At 49.1% G+C, this 22920-nt stretch overlaps 2 protein-coding genes across 2 annotated transcripts; one reads left to right on the plus strand and one right to left on the minus strand.

Moving 5' to 3' along the window:
- Positions 1-16298: 16298 nt before the first annotated feature.
- ACET3X_002117 (uncharacterized protein) lies at positions 16299-17768 on the plus strand (the record flags this gene model as incomplete). The annotated part of the gene is made up of 1 exon (XM_069448348.1): positions 16299-17768. One exon carries the CDS (start codon positions 16299-16301, stop codon positions 17766-17768), a length of 1470 nt encoding a protein of 489 aa, XP_069308664.1.
- Positions 17769-19064: 1296 nt separating this feature from the next.
- ACET3X_002118 (uncharacterized protein) lies at positions 19065-22412 on the minus strand (the record flags this gene model as incomplete). The annotated part of the gene is made up of 4 exons (XM_069449043.1): positions 19065-19085; positions 19135-19663; positions 19710-22137; positions 22187-22412. 4 exons carry the CDS (start codon positions 22410-22412, stop codon positions 19065-19067), a joined length of 3204 nt encoding a protein of 1067 aa, XP_069308665.1.
- Between the last annotated feature and the right edge of the window lie 508 nt (positions 22413-22920).

Raw genomic sequence — 22920 nt, forward strand, 5'->3', positions numbered from 1 at the left:
ACCCTAACCCTAACCCTAACCCTAACCCTAACCCTAACCCTAACCCTAACCCTAACCCTAACCCTAACCCTAACCCTAACCCTAACCCTAACCCTAACCCTAACCCTAACCCTAACCCTAACCCTAACCCTAACCCTAACCCTAACCCTAACAGCTTCTTAGTTATTTAGGGCTTCTTAGTTACTTAGGGCTTCTTAGTTATTTAGGGCTTCTTAGTTACTTAGGGCTTCTTAGTTATTTAAGGCTTCTTAGTTACTTAGGGCTTCTTAGTTATTTAGGGCTTCTTAGTTATTTAGGGCTTCTTAGTTACTTAGGGCTTCTTAGTTACTTAGGGCTTCTTAGTTACTTAAGGCTTCTTAGTTATTTAGGGCTTCTTAGTTACTTAGGGCTTCTTAGTTATTTAGGGCTTCTTAGTTATTTAGGGCTTCTTAGTTACTTAGGGCTTCTTAGTTATTTAGGGCTTCTTAGTTATTTAGGGCTTCTTAGTTACTTAGGGCTTCTTAGTTACTTAGGGCTTCTTAGTTACTTAGGGCTTCTTAGTTATTTAAGGCTTCTTAGTTACTTAGGGCTTCTTAGTTATTTAGGGCTTCTTAGTTATTTAGGGCTTCTTAGTTATTTAGGGCTTCTTAGTTACTTAAGGCTTCTTAGTTATTTAGGGCTTCTTAGTTATTTAGGGCTTCTTAGTTATTTAAGGCTTCTTAGTTACTTAGGGCTTCTTAGTTACTTAGGGCTTCTTAGTTATTTAGGGCTTCTTAGTTATTTAGGGCTTCTTAGTTATTTAGGGCTTCTTAGTTACTTAGGGCTTCTTAGTTACTTAAGGCTTTTAAGATTAATTTATATTAAAGTTAAAGTAAAATAGTAGTAAAGTTTATATTTATTTTATTCTTATAATATTATTAGCTATATAGTAATATAAATAATAAAACTATATACTTTAGAAATAAATCTTACTATTAGTAATAAAGGATTTAAAAAACTATACTAACTATTACTTAAAATACTTAAAAACTCTTTTTTTAAATAAAATAAAAAAAAATTTATTTTTACCTTAAATCTTTTATTAACTTTTAATAAATACTACTTTTAAAATTATTTCTTTCTACTAGTTTACTTAATTAAAAATAGCTATATAGTTAGAAGTAGTATATAAAAGGCTATACTTAAGGAGCTATTATATAAGTATACTATTATTTTATTAAATAAGAAAAGAAGTTAAGGAAAGCTATAGTTTAAAAGTTATTTAGGAAGTAGTAGCTTAGAGTATTATTTATTTAGTATACTAGTATAGAATCTAAGTAAACTACTTACTACTTAGATTCTATAAGTAGTATACTTTATATATATAACTAAGATCCTATTAAGGAATAAACTAATTAGGCTTTAGCTTATTATATAGTAAGTTAATTAGAAGTAACTAGTTATTATAAAATAATAAATTATAAAAAACTACTTCTTATTTTTTAAATAACTATACTTAGTAGTTACTAATACTTTATTATACTTTTTTTTCTTAAAGAAAAAATACTAAATTTTTATAAAATATTTTTTATTTTAAAGTATTAAATATTTTATTCTTTTACTTTATAAATATCTTTATCTTAAATATAAGTTATACTCTTTTCTTCTTTTTATAAAGTAGTTAAAAGTTATTAAATCTAAGTAAACCTTTATATAAGAATATAGATAAATAAAAAAGTAAAAAAATCTTATTTAATATATTACTATATACTATATACTTACCCTTAGTTAAGTAAAATAAATAACTTTTTTTAAAAGGTTTCTTAATTATAGTAAAACTTTATAAATTCTTAATCTTTATTTAAGTTTTATATATAGTAGTATAAATTTCTTTTATAAAGATAATATAAGAAAGTCTTACTTAGTAGTAACTAGTATTTAGTTAATATAGCTTTAAACTATCTTTACTTATTACTTAATTAAATACTTAATAACTTTATTCTTACTTTAGTATTTATTATTCTACTTATTTAAATAAAATTTAATTTAACTAGCTTTATTTTATACTTTTTCTTTATTTATTACTTTATTATTATAAAGTAAAAGTAGTCTAGTTTTATTACTTCTATAGTAATATTATTAAATAATAAATAAGAAAGAAAAAAATTAATTATTATAAATATATTTAGTAGAAAGTATATTTTTTAAAGATATAGTAAAAGGATTACTAACTATTTATACTAATAGATATATAAATTTTTAAAAGATTAGGTAATACTAACTTTAATATTTATTAAAAGTTACTATAATATAAACCTTAACTTACTATAATATAAACCTTAACTTACTATAATATAAACCTTAACTTACTATAATATAAACCTTAACTTACTATAATATAAACCTTAACTTACTATAATATAAACCGTAACTTGCTGTAACATGAACCTTAACTTACTGTAACATCAACCTTAACTTACGGCAACATCAACCGCAACTTACTGCAATATTAACCGCAACTTACTGTAACATGAACCTCAACTTGCTGCAACATAAACCTCAACTTGCTGCAACATCAACCGCAACTTGCTGCAACATAAACCTCAACTTGCTGCAACATGAACCTCAACTTGCTGCAACATAAACCTCAACTTGCTGCAACATGAACCTCAACTTGCGGCAACATCAACCGCAACTTGCTGCAACATCAACCGCAACTTGCTGCAACATGAACCTCAACTTGCGGCAACATCAACCGCAACTTGCTGCAACATGAACCTCAACTTGCTGCAACATGAACCTCAACTTGCTGCAACATCAACCGCAACTTGCTGCAACATGAACCTCAACTTGCTGCAACATTAACTGCAACTTGCTGTAACATTAACCGCAACTTGCTGTAATATGAACCTCAACTTGCGGCAACATCAACCGCAACTTGCTGCAACATTAACCGCAACTTGCTGCAACATGAACCTCAACTTGCTGCAACATTAACCGCAACTTACTGCAACATCAACCGCAACTTGCTGCAACATGAACCTCAACTTGCTGCAACATCAACCGCAACTTGCTGCAACATGAACCTCAACTTGCTGCAACATTAACTGCAACTTGCTGTAACATTAACCGCAACTTGCTGTAATATGAACCTCAACTTGCGGCAACATCAACCGCAACTTGCTGCAACATTAACCGCAACTTGCTGCAACATGAACCTCAACTTGCTGCAACATTAACCGCAACTTACTGCAACATCAACCGCAACTTGCTGCAACATGAACCTCAACTTGCTGCAACATCAACCGTGATATATCGTAATGTATAATACAACATACTATAGTACATATTACCAACTATTGTACCACCTATTGTACCTTACTATACTACATATTACAGCTTTATACACCCGTATAAGTTCTACATACAGTATATTATTACTTCTCCTCCAAAATCCTCTTCTGCCTTAACTCCTCTTCTCCCCAACGTAGCCGCAACTCTCCAGAACCGCTTGAAGTTCAGGGCTTTACTTCCAACCCATCTATTGTCAAACATATACAGCTGCATACGGTGAACTCAAGGTGTTTAGGAAACACACCTTTACCGCGATTTATTACAGTGTCTTTCAACAGTGTTGTGCTTGCGTCTTTTACCAGCACGTTTATTATTTTGATACAGTGTATTATCACTTTAAGAGGAATAGAGTAAGCGCATAAACTCTTACTCTACTACTTCTCTTCATTACTACGTACTGGCTTTCAAAGAACAAGAAGAGATCGATATTAGCCTAGTCCCACACTATCCTACTGGGAGGCTTGTCTTCCTTGATCTCCAAATCACCTCCAGCGTCTCTAGAACCTTTTCAATCGTACTGGTTCCAGTCGTGTGCTACGTTGCTGCACTGATCTCCACCGTGACCCTCATCATTGCCGGCGTGATCCTCATCATCGTCAGCGTGATCCTCACCCTCTGGCTTGTCCTTGGCTTCGTCTCCACCATCGTCGGCGTGATCCTCACCCTCTGGCTTGTCCTTGGCTTCGTCTCCACCATCGTCGGCATGATCCTCACCCTCTGGCTTGTCCTTGGCTTCGTCTCCACCATCGTCGGCGTGATCCTCACCCTCTGGCTTGTCCTTGGCTTCGTCTCCACCATCGTCGGCGTGATCCTCACCCTCTGGCTTGTCCTTGGCGTCATCCCGATTCCAGTCATCTCCACCGGAATAGAAAGGAATCCCATCATCATTTGGCTTGTCCTTGGCGTCATCCCGATTCCAGTCATCTCCACCGGAATAGAAAGGAACCCCATCATCATTTGGCTTGTCCTTGGCGTCATCCCGATTCCAGTCATCTCCACCGGAATAGAAAGGAACCCCATCATCATTTGGCTTGTCCTTGGCGTCATCCCGATTCCAGTCATCTCCACCGGAATAGAAATCAATTCCATCACCGTCGACGGGGGAGGCTGTGGAAAATGTGGGGAGAGGTCCGTAGTTGGCATCGGGAAACATCTTTATGGGCTCTTCAGTGGCCTGAGAGCCCGCAGCGAAGGCCTCTATATGCTCGGCGACATTGAACGGGGGGTTGAACTCGCACCAACCTTGAGCCAATTCTGGATCAACGTGCAATTGGATGGCGGATTTTCGGTCTAGGCACCATTTCCAAACCTTGTAGTAGGCGAGCTTGACGTACCGCTTGTCCTTGTCGGTCGCACCAGTGTATTCGGCGAGGACGCTCACAGGATTACCAACGATAACGAGGAGGGAACGCGCGCGTCCAACGGCTAGGAGCATTCGTGTGGTATGCTTGACGAAACCGAGGTCGCCAGCGTTGGTGGTGTCGAATACAATACCTTCCTTCTCGGCGCCCTGCATTTTGTCGACTGTGAAGACTTCGACGTCTCGCAGCTGGACGCTAAGTTTGAACAGCTCCTCCTCGTCAACCTGATTGGCTAAGTGCTCCATGAATCTAGCCAATACGAAGCGGATAGCGGCAACTTGCGCTACATACGGGGTGATGATAGCGACCTGCTTACCAGAAAACCCGCCAGCGATCATCTTGCAGACGGCCCGGAGGGTATAGGGAATGAAGTCCTTGTTGTAGCGAGACTTGGTGGCACCGACGATGTCGTGGCTACCTTTGACGCTGACGAAGATGACGCGATGGCCGGAGGAAATGTTGAACTGCTCCATCGCGATCTCCATGGCGCGAATGTTTTCTTCCCGGTCATCTACCCCGGGGGCCACTTCCATACGGCCACGAGGAAGGATGTGGTTGGTGAGAGCGTTGATGTCGGAATTGAAGCGGTACTGTGTGTGCAGGTAAATAGTGGTACAGCCGCCTAGCATCGCACGATGGAAGAAAGGTAGGTCCTGCTGATCACTGAAGACGTGACGTTCCTCCGAACCACCGGCAGCAGAAGGCTTTGGCTGATGGATATCGCCGAAGAACAGGTGGGGTGTTATGGCCTTGCGCTCGACCATCAGCGGGCCCTCGTTATTATAGGCGTGCGTGTACACGAGAGGAGCGAGCGTGCTTGACTCGCTTGACTTGCCAGCCTCGTCGTGATGAACGGCATACGGCTGCTCGAGCGTATGAGTACGCGGCTGCGAGATTACGTCGGAGGTCATGCCAATGGCTACGGCCAGTTGAGCGAGGTCCCTAATGATCTCGTTGGTGAGAGCAGTCAGTCGGCGCATGTCATCGGCGTCGAATTCTTGGCCTGAAGCATAGAGGTCGAGCTGAAAACGGAAATCGCGGTACTTTTTTGGTTGGGCGATTTCGTGTACCACTAACTCGTTCGTATCGGCATTACGCTCCGGCACTCCGGCGAGGCGCAGAACCCACGCACCCTCCGACAGCATTTCCAACTGAAGTCGCTTGTCGGTGAAAGACGACTTTGTCTCGGACGTCTCAAGAAGGATGCGGAATTGCGAGTCCACTGTCAGTGCGTCAAGGAACGCCATGGTCCGCCTGTCTTCACTGGACTTCTCCTGGTAAGCCGCTGCCTGCTCTTTCAGCTGGTCCTTGGTGAAGTGCTCTTCTTCGATGTATTCAAAGTAGGGCGGCTTCTCGTTCTTTAGCAGGACGTTGCGAGCAGCTTCGGACTCCTTGCGAACAACCGCTGTCTCCGTCTCTTTCATATGGCGTCGGATTACGATAGGGAAACGTGCCTGGATGCCAGCGGCCTTGAGCTCCTTCCGTCGCTCTAGGCAGGCCGTGTAGATCCTGAGCATAGCGTCGTCGAGCTGCTTGTTCAACGGCGACGTGACCCAGAAAGCAGCAAGGCGACCAAGGCCATGGATAACGCCAGTTTGTTGAGCCTCGTAGTGCGCAACAGCCAGAGCCTCGATGATGCGTGTCTTGCCAACGCCACCAGGACCTTGGATGAGCGCTACACCACCGGCAAGGGCGCGAAGCTTCTGCAAAACGTCGGGTTGGAGTGAGCGGTTCAGACGCTCCATGATGCTGTCCTTAGCACCGTTGTCTCCCAAATACGCGAACATGCCGGCGAAGTAGTCCACGATCTTGTCGTCTGGGAAGCGAAGGTAGGAGTTGTGGAGGATTTGAGTGACATCGCTAAAGGCATCGCCGCCTCGGAAGTAATGGTTAAGGGCGTTGATCTGGCGCTTGATTCCCACGGTGGCAGGGTTCAAGCGAGCAAAGACGTAGATGCCGCGAAGCTTACGCAATGCCTCTTCAGCTTCAGGCAAAGTACGATAGTTAAATGCACAGCTGTAGTGAACGCCCTCCTTGAACAGGGGCTGCTCGGCGAAGGATGCACCCAAGCGAGGGCGGTAGAGAAAGCCGCCTATGTAGCTAGCGGGCGTGATGCCTGCGGACGGTTTGATCTCAAATCGCCAGGTGTCCGCTTGCTCCTGGTAGGGACTGAACTGGATGTCCACGAAGGCGCCCTCGCGGTAGCTGGCGCCCTCTGGTACCCTGAGCTCGGCGTAGTATAACCGGTCACCGCCGCCGCGAACCTTCATAATCTTGGTGTCGGTGATCTCGAAACCCTTCTGCTTGGCGGCCTTGCGCAGTTCGTGGACAAGGTTCTGGTAGTGCACGGTGACGTACTGTGTGTTGTTCTGGAATGCCCACTGGGGAGGGACCTTGAATCCTTTCGGCTGCTTGTCGACAGAGATCTCCATGCCAGTCTGAGGGTTGACACGACAGTCCTTCCAGTAGAGCAGAATCGGGTCGTTCTTGTATTGAGCTTGCATCTCTTTGTACACGGTATCCATGCGCTCTTGTGCTGACTCTGTGGCGACCGTGAAGAAGTGCAGCACGGTGCCCTCGCCGCCATTCTCGAGGATATCGCGAGCACGATGGATGACTTCATCGAAGATCCCAAAGTTCTGGTGGGAGAAGAACCCCAATCCGTAGAGGGGGCGGGAGTTCAGAGGTTGTCCGTCAGGTTGTTCGGTTTGGAGGTCGAAGCGGAAGTGTAGGAGCATCCCTAGTTCGCTGAGTGCAAGCTTACTAGCAGCTCGCTTAACATCTTCTTGGGAAACCCTTGAGGTGAAGAACTCATCGGTGATCTTCATGGGAAGTACAGTGCAGTTGACGATGTTGTGGGCTGTCAGGGTAATGGAGGCTGCCCGATGAGCGTGGCCACGGAGGGTGATACTAGCGTCGTCGCTCGGATAGGAAATATCCATCTCTACACTAACGGAGGAGACATAGTGAGGGATCTTCCGAGTGAATAACTTTGTTGTGAAGCTAGGTTTATCCAGTGGTGGGGCCATGGTTTGGGCAGGAGGAAGCTCGTCTTTGCCATCCTTGGAGACGTCCTCCTTGGAGACGTCCTCCTTGGAGGCGTCCTCCTTAGGAGCACGAAACTTGCGGGTTTTGATCGGCTGGGGATAGAAGCAATCCGAGGCAACGTGGCCGAGACGGTTACAGCCGTTGCACCTAGGGCCCTGGTCTGCTGCTGGCTCACTAGGGCATTGCTTGGAGAGGTGCCCGTGACCACCGCAGTTGAAGCACTCGTTCGTGGGACAGTCGCGGTAGACATGGCCAACCTCGCCGCAGTTGGAACACGCTTGCTGTTCGAGCTTCTTGGGGCAATCTTTGGCCCTGTGGCCTGGTTCTTTGCAGGTGAAGCAGGCGTGCTTCTCTCGGTCAGGGGCGTCGGGAAGGCCTCCGAGCTGGACAGAGTCTTTGCCGGGTGCCTCCAAGACAGCAATGCCCTGGTCGTAGACTTCTGTATCATGCGGCGCCGACGTCGGCCGGTCATTGACCATGTAGTGCATGACAGACTGGTCGGCCATGCTGGACGATATGCAAAAACAGAGTTTCAACGGTAGGTGAGACTTTGTTTCTATACGGACAGCACATCGTTAGCAATCGATCAGCGGAACAGGAGGCCACAACAACTTACCGACAAGGGTCAATGGGTAGGTAGAGATATCGACGTTGAGAGTGGTTTGCTTTCAAGAGAAGCAATTCGGGGAAGGTGTCAAGTAGTTGGTGTGGAGGAAAGTGTTATTTGTGCAGGACTAGGTAGCGCGAGCGCGAGAGACGCTAACGCCAAGCAAATTTTGCGTTGCTCACCTTGGGTTGTGCGTGAGGAAGCGAGGAGCAAGATAAAGACACGTGAAAAGAAGGATTGGATGGAGAACGATAGGGACGCGAAGAGGATATGGGGATCACCCGAGTTCTACAAGTTGGTACCAAGAGACAGAAGTGGACAGCCAGTCGACCTTTGGGCAATAGGAAGATAACTATCGGACCGGCCATACAAATAAGCGAGGACATGCCAAGGTGAATGGGAGATCTAGCGAGCGTCAAGGCCACAGCAATGCGCAGCGTGTAGCCGGCTACGTCTTGGCTCTCTCCTTCGCGACTACAGTTAGTCCTACGGCTGGGTGATCCCCATATCTCTTTTCGCTTTCTTTTGTTTGGTTCTATCAACTTCTATGCTCGATTCAGTTCACGATGACGGCCAGAACTGCGTTTGGGTGATCCCCATGTCTCTCCCTACTTTCCCTGCTCCTTGTCTCTCTTCTCCCTCTGCTCGCTTTCTATACACTCGGGTGATCCCCATATCTTTTATCAACTTTCTCTGTTTCGCGCGTACGCAACGTGAGCCCGCGTCAGAGTCTTGTGCGCTGTACCCGCAATGCTCAACAGTGAGCGCTCACGCCAGAACCGGGTGGCTATACTATGCCCTACTCCTGGTCATCGTTCTACTAGGCTCAGTACGGGCGACGAGGCTAAAATTACTGGGAGCTTCCCCTTTCACTTTTCACCGCTCTCCGGCTGTTTCCTCGCGCATGTTGCCACAACACGAACGTTGCGACGCTCGCCGCAACACCACCCACCCACCACGTACCGCAGCATCGTCAACCTGCATACACCTTCTACCACGGGTGACTAGGATGGACGATAACACGCAGTCACCCGCCCATCCACCGGCAGGCGACCCCAGCTCCCTTAGCTACTCGGGGAACCAAACAGAGATCTTCCGCGGCTTCGGCATCGACGACGCCACCAGACAAAAGGAGATAGCCAGGACGATTGACAAGATTCTTGTGGACAACTACCCCGATGCACGCAATCGAGGTGCAGCAAAGCTCAGCGACACTGCCAATGAAGACCTGAACAAGAACCTACACGCCCTGGTCTGGAAGTCCGTACCCGACTTCCGCAACGAACCCAAGGCGTGGAGGACAATGGCGATTAGCAAGTTGATCACACATTCTCTCAATCGCCTGAGGAAGCGTAAAGCGGAAGGCGACCATGCTAAAGCCCCAACCCCCAACCCCTTGACGGCAACCTCTACACTCCAAAAGCGCGAGTTATCGCCAGAATCAACGCACAACTCCAAAGACCACCCACCTAAGCGCTCTCGATCCAGAACCGTTCCTACAGGATTCACGCCTACTCCGAACAACGACAAGCCTGCTAATCCTCCCATGCCAACCGCTTCAAATCTCGACACACAGGTACATATATGCGCCGTAAAGGATGGAGAGATCAGCGAAGTAGTCAGCATGGTCGAATTCAGTGACATATGTTGGGAGGGCATCCCCAACTGGGAAAAACTACGCGACGAAGCTGAGCAATGCTACGAAACTGCGCAAGGCCTAGGACTCGATGGATTCGACTTCAAGGGCCGCTTGTTTATCGCTCCAAGAGCAAATCAGCATATCGGAATTGGAAGCCAAGGTGGATTCAACTTTGCTATGCGAGAAATCCCAGCTGGCACAGCCGTAGTGTTTGTCACGACGGTTAGATTGAACGTAACCGACACGCAAGTTGCCTCCTCCAAAGTCGTCCCGCCAGCAGAGGTGCAAGATGGTCAGCAACAAGATGCCACCCACATGCAAGTTGCCTCCTCCGAGCCCGCCCCGCCAGCAGAGGTGCAAGGTGACCAGCAACAAGATGCCACCCACATGCAAGTTGCCTCCTCCGAGCCCGCCCCGCCAGCAGAGGTGCAAGATGGTCAGCAACAAGATGCCACCCACATGCAAGTTGCCTCCTCCGAGCCCGCCCCGCCAGCAGAGGTGCAAGGTGACCAGCAACAAGATGCCACCCACATGCAAGTTGCCTCCTCCGAGCCCGCCCCGCCAGCAGAGGTGCAAGATGGTCAGCAACAAGATGCCACCCACATGCAAGTTGCCTCCTCCGAGCCCGCCCCGCCAGCAGAGGTGCAAGGTGACCAGCAACAAGATGCCACCCACATGCAAGTTGCCTCCTCCGAGCCCGCCCCGCCAGCAGAGGTGCAAGATGGTCAGCAACAAGATGCCACCCACATGCAAGTTGCCTCCTCCGAGCCCGCCCCGCCAGCAGAGGTGCAAGGTGACCAGCAACAAGATGCCACCCACATGCAAGTTGCCTCCTCCGAAGCCGTCCCACCGGAAAGTAAGGAGCTTACACCCAAGACACTCAAGGAGATACTAGATTTGGCGGCCAACATACATCCATTATCCTGGTCGAGGGAAGAATCCACACCTAGCAACAGCGCACACAAGCAGCATCCTGTAGGTCCGTTCTCGTCATACATGTCCAGGAATAACAGCATCGCCTTCCCCCGCACACTTCAACCCTCGTCGTTCACACCCGTGAATCTGCTACCGCTCGCCAGACCTGCCAAACCACCGTCCAGCGCACCTAAGTCCTTTCTCAAGTTTGTCGAGACCTTCCCTTCTAATAGCTACCACGGTAGCGGACTAGACGACCCAATACATATCAGCGACGATAGTGGTAGCAGCGATTCTAGTGACAGCGAGTCTAGTAACAACATGGACATTCTCGTAGACGATGAAGAGGTGCTAGAAGAATGCATGTTAGACGAAGGCGAACCGGAACAACCCCCATTGAACGAACAAGCTAAGACCCAGGCAAACGCGCATTTCTCGAGCACTATGAAGGTGAAGATGGATGGTATGTCTGCTTTTGCGCACGCGCAAAAGTCGAACATAGACTTGTGGGACTTAGCCGCGCAAACCTTCGGCCTTGCGCTCGACGACCTCAAAGGCGACCAGATCAACCTCGGAACTGGGGTCGGCTTAAACCCAGATTTCCACCCGCTACCCCATCAGTTGGTCGGCGCCAAGGATGGCTTGGATGTCCTCGCCGGCGACCGAGGAGCACTTGTCATCGCCGACGACATGGGCATGGGCAAGACGATCACCGATGTCCTCATATGGTATCTCAATTTTGCTAGATCGTACCAGCGCCTCGGCATCAGCGCGACGCCAGACTTCCCCTACACTGCTCTCAAATCGAACGGAGACGAGATAGAGACGCCGAATCTGTTTGGATGCACCTACTTTGTTGCGAGTGCAGCAGGCCTTGAAACATTGGTACAAGCATGGCGTATGATCATGGGTGGCAGCGCCCACTTGGCTCAAGGATCAGAGTACAAGCCACCGAAGCTGATAGTCTTGCACGGTACGGGCGAAGAGATTGTACAGCGTTATGGCGGTGCGAAGAACAGCATCTACTCTAGCATGACACCAAAAGAGTGGGATGAAGTCAACCGTCGCCCTAACTGGTTGAAATCACGATTGGCCTATGGGGAGTACAACAAGGTGTGGAAGTTGAACAACCCGACTAAGGAATGGGCAAACAGCGTCCCTGAGACATCGGACTTCAGACCTCAAAAGACGAGCGTTAGGTTCTTGATAGTCTCAACTCGCGAGTCTTGGAAGACGAAGATCTTTGGCACGCTTGTCGATACCTCTGCGCCCCCTCAGTACAAGAGGCTAAAACAACAGTTAGAAAAGACCGACAAGAGGCATACTAAGAAGAGGGCGGCGTTGAGAGCACAGCTGAGCCTGTGCGCCAAGACGCATATGGACACTTCACGATTGCCTGCGCTTGATGGTCTCGGCCCTTGGCAGGCTCGTCGCATGCAAATATGGACAGACGACAAAGGTGTGAGGGTCGAGGTGTGGTTGGTCACATTCGTTGGTTGCGCTGCAATAATCATGGTCGACGAGCTGCATACCGCCCCGGGTACAAAAACTCAAACCTACACCCACATCATCGACCCCATTTTGGACTACAGGCCCAATGATCATCGTACTGGTATAGTAGGTCAGACGGGCACAGCTCTCACGAACGGGGTCGACCTGGTGTTAGGATTCGCCGACCACGTGATCCAGCGGTTAGTACAAAAGCAGTCCACCGATCCAGGCGCCAAAGCTTTAGCCAATTTGAAAGGGGTAGATTGTACTGCAGTGTGGAGAAAGCTCCTCAATAGCTACAAGAAGTATCACGACGGGATGCAGCGTTGTAAAACCGAGAAGGAAAAGAACAAAGTACAGTCCGCGCTCGACAAGCAACTCCAGTCCGGCGAGATCAAGGACATGCTGAACAATTTTCGGGACATGGTTCGGTGGTGTTTCATAATGCGCGACACCGACAGTCTGGATCCCTGGCGCAAACCCCTCAACGTTGTCACAGCAAAGCTTACTGTCAACTTCACGTATCTGCAGCACGATGCGTGTTACTTCGCTAACGTGGAACAAGAAGAGTCTCGCGTGCTAGCCGCGGTCAAACAGCATTACGAGAAGGAAGTGGAGGCCTGGGAAGACCAAGGGGGAGAGAGCAGCAAGAAGTCCAAGCCCACCATGCCCCCAGGCGCAGTCGCAGACTCCGAGGCCTACCGCATTGCGCGACATGTCAGCATCTTTCCTAACCTTATGGCCGCAATCAACAATTGGGATGCCGACCAGCTTATCGGAGATCGGATCCTCGACCCTCACCGCAGTCTCAGTAATAACAACGAAAACCTCCGCACAGCTCTTGTGAACAGCGACACAATTCGACACTCATTCATCTGGGACATTGCATTGGAGGCTTGCAAGGGCTCAGCCAAGGTCGCATACATTCACAAGACGTTGGAAGAGCTACGCAACAAGAAGACGACCATTCCCCATCCCCGTCCTCGCGCACACCAAGGAGAAACCCTAGAGTACAGAGCCAAGTACGTCGTACTCGCGAGCTCGACATTGTCACGTGCTCTGATCTACGCTTACATCTGCCAAACGTTTGGAGAGAAACACGTTGTTCATGCCTACAACGCCGTGACACGGGACAAGGAAGTACCCAAGTGGAAGAAGGTCTGGGATGAGGGGGGCGGCAAGGTCGACGATGGCGTCTATATTCTCGTGGGTGCAACGGGCGCGATGTGTCAGTCAATATCGCTTACAGAGGGCAACATCTTGCATGGTCTTGAGCCTCAGAGTAACGCGCATATTGCTGAACAGGCTGCGAAACGCCAACATCGCATTAATACGAGGTTCGCCGAAGTCTTCGTTGAATGGCTGACAACTACTGCCCCTCAAGGATGCCGAGACACCATTGACATGAGGATAGTCAAGAACCTCCAAGCTAAAGGCTATTTTCAGAGCACGATAAAGGCGCAAGACTGAGATACTTTGAAGGAATGACTGCCCGGAAATCGCGGAGACATACTGTAACTTTCTCAAGTAGTCTGTAGTACAAAATCGATCCCATGACTCAATACCGATATAGGCGCACCAGACTAACATAGAGTAACGCTGTACGTATTGCCTACTGCTGCCACTGTAGGAAGCCTAGAAAGTTGCCTCTGTTAGCAATAGCAAGTTACTGCTGTACCTAGGTAACGTTGTGAGTGGAAGCGCTGCTGTCAGCCTGACTTGCGGGCGCGTGGTCTTCCGAGTCAGGCCGAATGCAACCTACCACACTAAATACTACTCCATGCTTCGCAACCGCTTCGCAATGTGCCCTCGCTAGCAACCAACCGTTGCGGCAACTTGCGTCCCAAGCCATATCGCAACCGCTTCGCAACGTGCCCTCGCTAGCAACCAACCGTTGCGGCAACTTGCGTCCCAAGCCATATCGCAACCGCTTCGCAACGTGCCCTCGCTAGCAACCAACCGTTGCGGCAACTTGCGTCCCAAGCCATATCGCAACCGCTTCGCAACGTGCCCTCGCTAGCAACCAACCGTTGCGGCAACTTGCTTCCCAAGCCATATCGTGATCTAATGACATAGTTTTGTACGACGGCTTACGCCGAAAAGTCAGACATGGATGCGATACAGGCTCTAGCTGCAGCCTATAGGGTATATAAGCTCTCGGCGGTACAGCCACCTACTGCACTGAAATACGAGCTAGACCAGGGACAGGACTTCAACAAGAATGCGATTCGGAACACGGTGCTGTGCAACACCAAGGCGTTTGCAGATTCCAATGAAGCGAATCTACCAAAGCGAGAATCGGAGACTGAACAGCAGCATCACGACAGGATTGCACGCCGCATTTCAGGAGAATCAAACTAGGGCGATCGACTCGTTCGTGGAAGATCTGAGGAACCAGTGGCCAAGGCAGAGTCCCAGCGTGCCGTCCAGGACTGAGTATACTGCCTACCTCGACGTTTTCTCTACAGCGACAACCATTAGGAATCAGTTTGTTCATTGGTTCAACAACCGTCTGTTCATGCAGCAGACTTGTCAACAATCAAGCCAGCTTGATCGCTATCAAGCTGGGGCATCAAGCTGGCGTATCAATCAAGCCAAGCTAGAGTAGAGGTATAAATCAATTAAGCCAAGCTACTATAAGCTAGCTTGATTGTTTGGCTTGATTGGCTTGATAGAATTAATACTCTATAAAGAAGGTTAAAGTAAGTAAGTAAGGTCACGTGGTGATAAGATCACGTGGTGATAAGATTATATAAGGATACCCCTACACTATCCCCTTTTAAGCTTCTTGAAAGGGGGATTAATTTTGTTAAGCTAATCAAGCTAAACAAGCCAAGCTTATTAATTTTAACCATCAAGCCAATCAAGCTAAGCTGAGGTAGAGGTACCCACTAATCAAGCTAAGCTGGGGCACCCAGCTTGATTGGCTTGATTGTTGACAACTCTGTCATGCAGTACCTTGGACAGTCCAGAGAGTTGCCCAAAAGGTGTTAGTAGGTGTATGAAGCCATACCGTGGTCTCTGCGTAACTTGCCCTCGCTGGCAACCAACCGTTGCGGCAACTTGCGTCCCAAGCCATATCGCAACCTTGCAGCTGGAACATTCGGACGCTTTAACTACCTTAGGGCTGGCGCTCCAACCTTCTTCACGCTGCACCTCTAAAGGCAAATACTAGTGTTATATTATTTGGAACTGCGCTCTTAGATGTACGAGGCAGAGCGACCCTCCCTATCTAGGACTACCTCTTTGAGATCTTTCGTGTCTTCAACAACTAAACTTTAGTATTCAATATTATATAAGAATAGCACTCTAAAAAGAGAAATAACATGTATTCTACACTCAAGGACGCGACCTCTTCTGGGATTAGGGACCGTACTCTACCTTGTTAGTCGGTGCGACTATATGCCGCACCTTGCCGGCACGCCCTGGCCCCCTGCTTTCCATGCCACGTCTTCTTTTCTCTGCTGTTATTCTTACTACTTTTCTACCCACACACTAATCGCTGGCTTAGAGCGTCAGCCTTGGTTCTAAAATGGATCAGTTACAGCTCGATAGTGACCATTGTCAGGATAAACACAGCGGAAGAGGCTTTCCTGCACAGTGGGACGCTACAGTCGCTAACAACTTAGCATACAGCCCACCTAACCCGTCCTACAGCAGATTTCTTGCGCGTCGTCTCGCAGAACCATGCCGTGTACCAGGCGATGTACGATACGCGGGATGGATCGTTCCAGAAGTAGGCGACGACGAAGCGTGCAAGCCGGTTTTCATAGCCCACTCGACACTAGATGCGATATGGCTGCTGAAAGAGACGCTGGGTGCCAGCACACTTGACGCAGAAAATTGGGGGCGTCTCACAAGCGCTGCTATGGACTTTGCTAGTAGTAAGTCTCTAGAGCCTAGAAACTTAACTACAGCGCGGCTAATGACGCCAACGGAAGGCATCGCGGAGGACCGCATGGCTATAGACTCAGACAAGGACGATAGCATACCGCCATCAGCACAGAGGGCTACAGGCGACCTTGTGCCGTACCGTAAACGTCCAGCCTCCTCATCGCCTATTCGCAGCGAGATCCGTGCCAACAGCTTAAACCGCCTAGCAATACAGGAGGACAGCGCGGACGAATCGACGGCTAGGGCTAGCGAAGTCAACACTATGACAGTACACGCTGGCAAAGACACAGCTAGAGCGGAGGGGGGACACGAGCGCGGAACAAGCGACGAGGACAGCGAAAACCAGAGTGCGACGACGCCTCTATCCGTAAAGAGGTCCGCAACAGTTACAAACAAGAATCGTCTTGCAGAGCTACGGCGTACAAGAAAGCTAGAAAGATCGCGTGTAATAAAGCTCGAGGCGATAGGCTTAAAGGAACCGCCTGAGAAGATGCCTGCGCAGGAACGTATGGCGTACGGCAGCATTGCGCCAGACGATGAGCCGACGATCTCTTGGATCTTCAAGCAAAAAGTCGCGGAAGATGCTGATTTCTATACAGCCTCGCCAACACCCTACTATACTGCCTGCAGCATGCTAGCAAAAGCGCGTGCTTTTGGAAATGCAACCTCGCAGTACAGCGCTGCGCAGTTCCTGCATAATTGGCGGAAACAGGGCACGCCGTTCTTGGTAAAACCAGTAGATCGTTATGTTCTTACCCAGACGCAAATGTCGCAGTCAGTGGATAGTAGCGCAACACTTCATACTGATGCCGACAATGCATTCTGCTTTGCCTGGGACATGTGCACACGGTACGAGACGATGCTTGCAGCTGTAAACATTGGCACTCGCTGGGCTTTCGCTTTGCTAGGGAAGGCGTACGCTCGCAAGGTCGACGAAATCCAGGTCGCTGATCGTCTAGCCAGTAACGACAGAACTCGCAACAGGTACGGGAAGGGCCAGGCACGAACAGAGGCTATCACATATTTGGTCCATCTGGTTTGCCAATCACCATCTAAATCTGACCACGCAGCCTTTCGTTACCGCCTAAAGCGAGCGACACGATGGTTCGACATAGTTCAAGCTCTAGGCTGGGGATCGCTGCTGCTCATACCCCACGAAGAGGTCTCAAACCATTGGCTCGAGCGTGTGCTGCGGAAGAACCAGCGCGATGTTTTTCTTGAGCTAGTGAAGCGCGAACGGCCGGAAATTTGCACGGCAAGCAGGGCCCTCGAAGCCTGGCTAGGGCCGGATGGAATTACTGGTGCGCCGATTGCTGGAAAGGAGAGGCTTAGCATTGAAGCGAATGCGCTAGCTACGGCGGTGGGGTTAACAGAGATTCCAGACAGCGAAGCCGAAGATGACACTGATTCTGACGCATCGGAAAGTATCCCGGCATCGCCGGCGCCATTGCGACAGATGTCGGTACTTGAATTATTCTGTCCTGTAAGCCCTATAGGTTGAACAATAAACCGGGTTACCTGACGACCCTGAACTATGCGCTGCGGAAAAAGAGTGATGGGCTCGAAGAGCACAATGCTGAGCTTCTAGCGACACTCTACGGAAGTAGTGAGGTAGACGAGAGTTGCTAGTCATAGCGGTGCTTATTAGCAGGTGGGGTGTATGCGTCCGTGTTGCGGAAGCTTGCCAATTTAGTGTTAGGCTAGGTCTGTCGTCTAAGTCACCGGCTGTACCGTGGCTCTCGACGATTACAGCCTGCTAGGAAGCTGCTGTCGTATTGCGATACAGATAAGTCAACAACACCGCAGGCTACAAATCTACAAATAACTACAAAGAAGAGCGAAACACATAGCGGCTTCCTCTCTTTTCCTTAAAGGTTGCCGCGCAAGGTGCTATTACCTTTGCCTGCGGAGAATAGTAACAGGATGCCTCTACACTGTGCTACTTCAGCCACTAATGCAATGTAGACTTCGCAGGCTCTATTCTCTAGTGCCTGCGTCTTTTTACTATTACGTTAATTATGTAAATAGTAGAGAAGAGACACAGTTAAGATTAAGAAACGGATTACATGCGACAACGATAGTACGGTTAATATTGGGGTTGGTGTTTTTCTGAATTTACAGTTAATACGAAATATTTTAAAAAATCATAACACTACGTAACGTGTATTAATCTCTTCAAAAGCTGTATAGGATAGAAGATGTATATAGTATATACGTGTTTTATAGGAGAGAAGATGTAAAATTATAGTGGAAGCTATAATAGCTTACTCTACACTGGGGACTCCTGTATAATAGTATGACATCGGTCAACCCATGCATAATCAGAACTACCAAACACGCATTGAATAAAACCTTTAGCATCGCTCCGTAGTCGCATTAACTCTGTACGTCTCTTCTCAAGAACGGAATCATAGTTGATCGCTATGTCGCTGTTCCTTGGGGAGTCTCGACGCCCACTAGTAACCCGAATCCATTGCAGTTGTCGAAGGAAGCGGTTGTTGCAACCTTTGTGCTCTACCCCAGATAGTACTATGTTAGCAATGCTTCTTACTTGGGAAAAGGGCCTCTCTTAGGGAAGTCTTACCAATCTTCTTCGTCATCTCCCGTACCGAAAGCACCCAACCATCGTCTTCCTCCGACGGGAAGTAATCTGGTCGAAGAGACCAGAGCATTCTTGTTACCAAGGCGGCCGCAAACATTTCAGAGTTCTTGGTTGGTCCTTTGGAAAACTCAGTCGCATTCACCGCTACAGTAGGGGTAGCTGAAGAGGATGCAAGGGTTAACACCAACATGAGCATTAGATCGCATTTTGGCTGACCTAAGCACTCGATGAGGCACTGACGTGCTCTGTGGTAGTGTTCACGAACCTTCTGATTCATGCCGGACTTTGAGAACTGGCCGTCCAACTGCTGAAAACCTTTTTCAACTAGCGGCGGGATGGCGTTAAAAGGGATTTGGCAACCAAAGTCGATAGTACTCTTTGTTTGCGAGCGCCGCTTTGCTTGGTGTACTGCCTCAATCGCTGCCCGCTTGAGGCTGCCCGGTCTCGCCGCTATAGCGGATGGGGCCGGAACGTTACCGACTAGCCGCGTCATTCTCCGGTAGCTCAATCGGCCATGGTATGAACCAGGCACACAGTCAATGCGGCACGCCGCTAGAGCTGACATTATGGCGCTGATCCAGTATTCCTCCTTCATCGCCTTGGCCCTGGCGTGTTGCACGGCAGCGCGTAACACAGTGAACCAGCTCGCGTTCTTTGAAAAGAGGTAGCTACTAGATTGGCCATGGCTGTTAACACACTCCCAGTAGAGCTCTTGCGCAAAGTCGCGTCGCGTCTGGCTTCTCAAACCCGAAGTCGCTTCTGGATAAAAGACAGGAAAGATCGACTCGTACTCCCTGTACTGTGTTAGCGGCTGATATTTGAAACGCTAATTGCACGAACCCTGCAGAGAAGGGGTGCTCGCTTTCAGCCCAACGCGTCACCTGCTCTTGCGCCTCCTGTCGTGCCTGCAGTGTTGTTAGGCTTACGCTTTGAGCATTGCCCCGTCCGCCCTTGTTCAGAGCGCGATAGAATTGGTGTGTTACGAAAGCGATTGTCTGCGGCTTCCACATCTCTTCGAGCACCTCTACTAGGAACTCTTCTGCGCCACGAGGCCCTTTACCTGTGAGCCCACCAAGCTCACGGAACCATACCTCGCTGTGACAATAAGCGGCAACCTGGGGCCCATAGTGGTGGCGAATGGAAGCAACGTGCATCATAATAGGTCGTCCATTGTCCATGCGCGGCCAACGCACTAGGTTAGCATGGCCACTGCCTTGCAGATTGAGCATGTTGGGGTCGATAAACGGCCACCCACCCTGCTCAATGCTTTCTATGGTGCAGAGAGGCCCGAGCACTGAGCCCACTAAAGACCGGGGGAACCCAGTAAAGCAGTAGCTGCCAAGGCGATCGAATGCGGCCACACCTTCCGCTAGGGCAAAAGGCAGCCCTTTAGAGCCAGCAGCCTTGAAGCGACGATAAAACTCGTCTGATGCGTGCGCGAACAGACTAGCAAAGGAGGAGAGAACCTTTGGAAAGATGCGTTCTTTGAACGCGAAGAGGACATCAATGTAGGTAGGTTGTTCCAGCGAGAAGTACCGGATTAGCTGGAGGATAGGTTGAAGCACTGTCGCAAAATTCCGTTGACCGTCAGCTAACTGCGACACCTGCACAGACAGAACTTGCTCCATCCTAAACGCGTACAGTTCTTCCTTTATAGCGGCTTTAATCCGCTGTTGCTCGCGAGCGAACGGTTGGGAAGACGTAGGGTTATCAGGAGTCTGTTCGCCTCGCAATTTCCGCAGTAAACGCTGCCGCTTCGCCGCTACCCGAGGGTTTAGGTTGCCATCCTGATCTGGCAGCGTCAGGGCAGCCGTGGCAATGCCCTTGGTAGCAAGTAAGTTGCCGGGGCTATGGCGTATAGTTCGCTTAATGTTGGAGTACGCCTGAAAATAACCACTAGTCAACACGCTCGCACCGTTGTTCTGATAGCTCATGTTGTCCTCCATTACAGCGAGCACGTTGTCGCGTAGGAATGCTGGGGGCTGCGCGGAGGAGAAGTTGCCGTACGATGGATGGAAGGCAAGAGGGTAGAAGGTAAAGTCGCGCGGGTGTTGGTATTGGCGAACAACGTTGTTGCGATTGGCAAGGAGGCAGCGCGCAGGTGCGAGAATGACACCGACGTCATTAGAGGCGTTAGGGAGGTTGGAAGATGCTATTGAGTGGATGTCGACCGCTAGCGCGTAGGAGACCGTCTCAATGCTCTCCAGTCTATACTTGTCCTCTAGTGCGCGTAGAAGATCCTGTGTGTAGTTATCAAACGGCTGTTGATGGTCGTGCGGCGGGGGAATTGGATCGCCTGTTTGTGTACCGCTCTGTGGGGGCGTAGCCCCCTCTGCGCCGCCTTCGGACCTAGCCGCCGCGTCTTCAGAGTTAGATAAATCATTCTGAGAGTTTGGTAAATCATTCCCAGAGTTTGACAAATCATTCCCAGAATCAGACGTCTCGCTATCAGAGTCAGACGTCTCGTCATCAGAGTCAGACGTCTCGTCATCAGAGTCAGACGTCTCGTCATCAGGGCGCAACCGGGTTTCCTTAGGCAGACTATTGAGTTGCTCAGTAGACAACTCAATTGGAAGGTTCTGCCCGTAGTCATACGCATGGAACGCTGGCAGGTTCTCAGTCCAGAACGGATCCTGCGTGTTCTTGCGCACGTACTCTGGCCACCCTTCCATGAACTGCTCCTGGAACGTTTCCCACTTGACGATTGAGATCGATTGCGACTGGGGTCCATCCAATTTCCAAGAAGCCTCAACACCCTCTCCAAGTAATACGCCTGTAAGGAAGACTTTCTTAATGTACGACGTAAGGAACAGGGCATGGGAGGGTTTGAGAGCGCTGTGCTCAGACGCCTTCTCGCGGCGTTTGCGACGTTCGCTGCCTGACAGAAGAGGGTCTACTGTGCTATCGACAGGGTGCATAACAATAAACCAAGATTCGCGCGTTCCACCCTTTGCAAGACGGAAGGTACGATGCTCCATATCAAACGACAGTCCGTGGCTGTGTTTAGCGCTGTATGGAGCTCGCCAGTGTTTAAAGCTGATTGTTACGTGGTCGAAGAACGTAGAGAACTTCACAATGGGTTGGAGCGGCCGGCCGATGATAATGATAAGGTCGAGGTGGAACTCAGGGATAAATTTGTCCTCAGGCTTGGCTGGTCGGGACCCAACGCGCCTCGATCCGTAGTCTATCGTGTATCGCTTCTGCAGCATTCCAATAGCCTTACTGCCGTTAAATTCGGGGCTGTCTATCATCTTGATAAATCCCTTCACTACTACGTAGTTACTATATGCGTACAAGTAGGATGCTCTTAAACTCACCAGGTAGTCGGTGGTCACCTCCGCTGTGGTCAATAGCCCAGGTAAGTTGATTATTCGCTATTGCGTCTTCGTCCCCAAGGCTGCTCTCGTGGTATTCTTCTCCATCATGCTCGTCAGGTTCTCTATCGTGCTCATCAGGTTGCACATCTTGGTACAGGCCGTCCTCCTCTCCAGCACTGCTGTTATCGTAATCGCTATCGTTTTGTTGTGCAAGATCTAAAGACATGATGATAAGAACAGTATTATATAAAATAGTACGTTGGCTAAGGGCTGAGGATCTTGTAGGGTAGATCGATAGATGATGATCGAGAATCACAATATCCAGTGCAGAGGAAAGAGGAGAGGAACAGTGTCTATTGGGTTAGGGCTAGGGTCAGATACGGATTACTTCCTCCAAGCCCCTCGTTGTTTCTGTCGAGTCTTTTCGCTTGGAGAAGCACTGCCCTCTACAGCTACCTGGTCGCCAAGGGTGTGTTTCTTACGGTGTTTCTTTCGGGTCTTTTCGCTTAGAGAAGCACTGCCCTTTACAGCTACCTGGTCGCTAAGGGTGCGTTTCTGACGGTGTTTCTCTCGGGCTGCAGCAAGGTCGCTTAGACTCAAGTCCTCAATCCCCCTGTTTTGAACTTTGGTCTGCTGGGATGCCTTGGGTATGCGCGGCTCAGTTGAGGGGTGAGAAATTAGCTCTGGGGTAAGCTGGTCCGAACTCGACCGTGCTGAAACGCTACGTGCCGCTT

The sequence above is a fragment of the Alternaria dauci genome, chromosome 2 (genome assembly GCF_042100115.1).
Source record: "Alternaria dauci strain A2016 chromosome 2, whole genome shotgun sequence".
NCBI classification, from domain to species: domain Eukaryota; kingdom Fungi; phylum Ascomycota; class Dothideomycetes; order Pleosporales; family Pleosporaceae; genus Alternaria; species Alternaria dauci.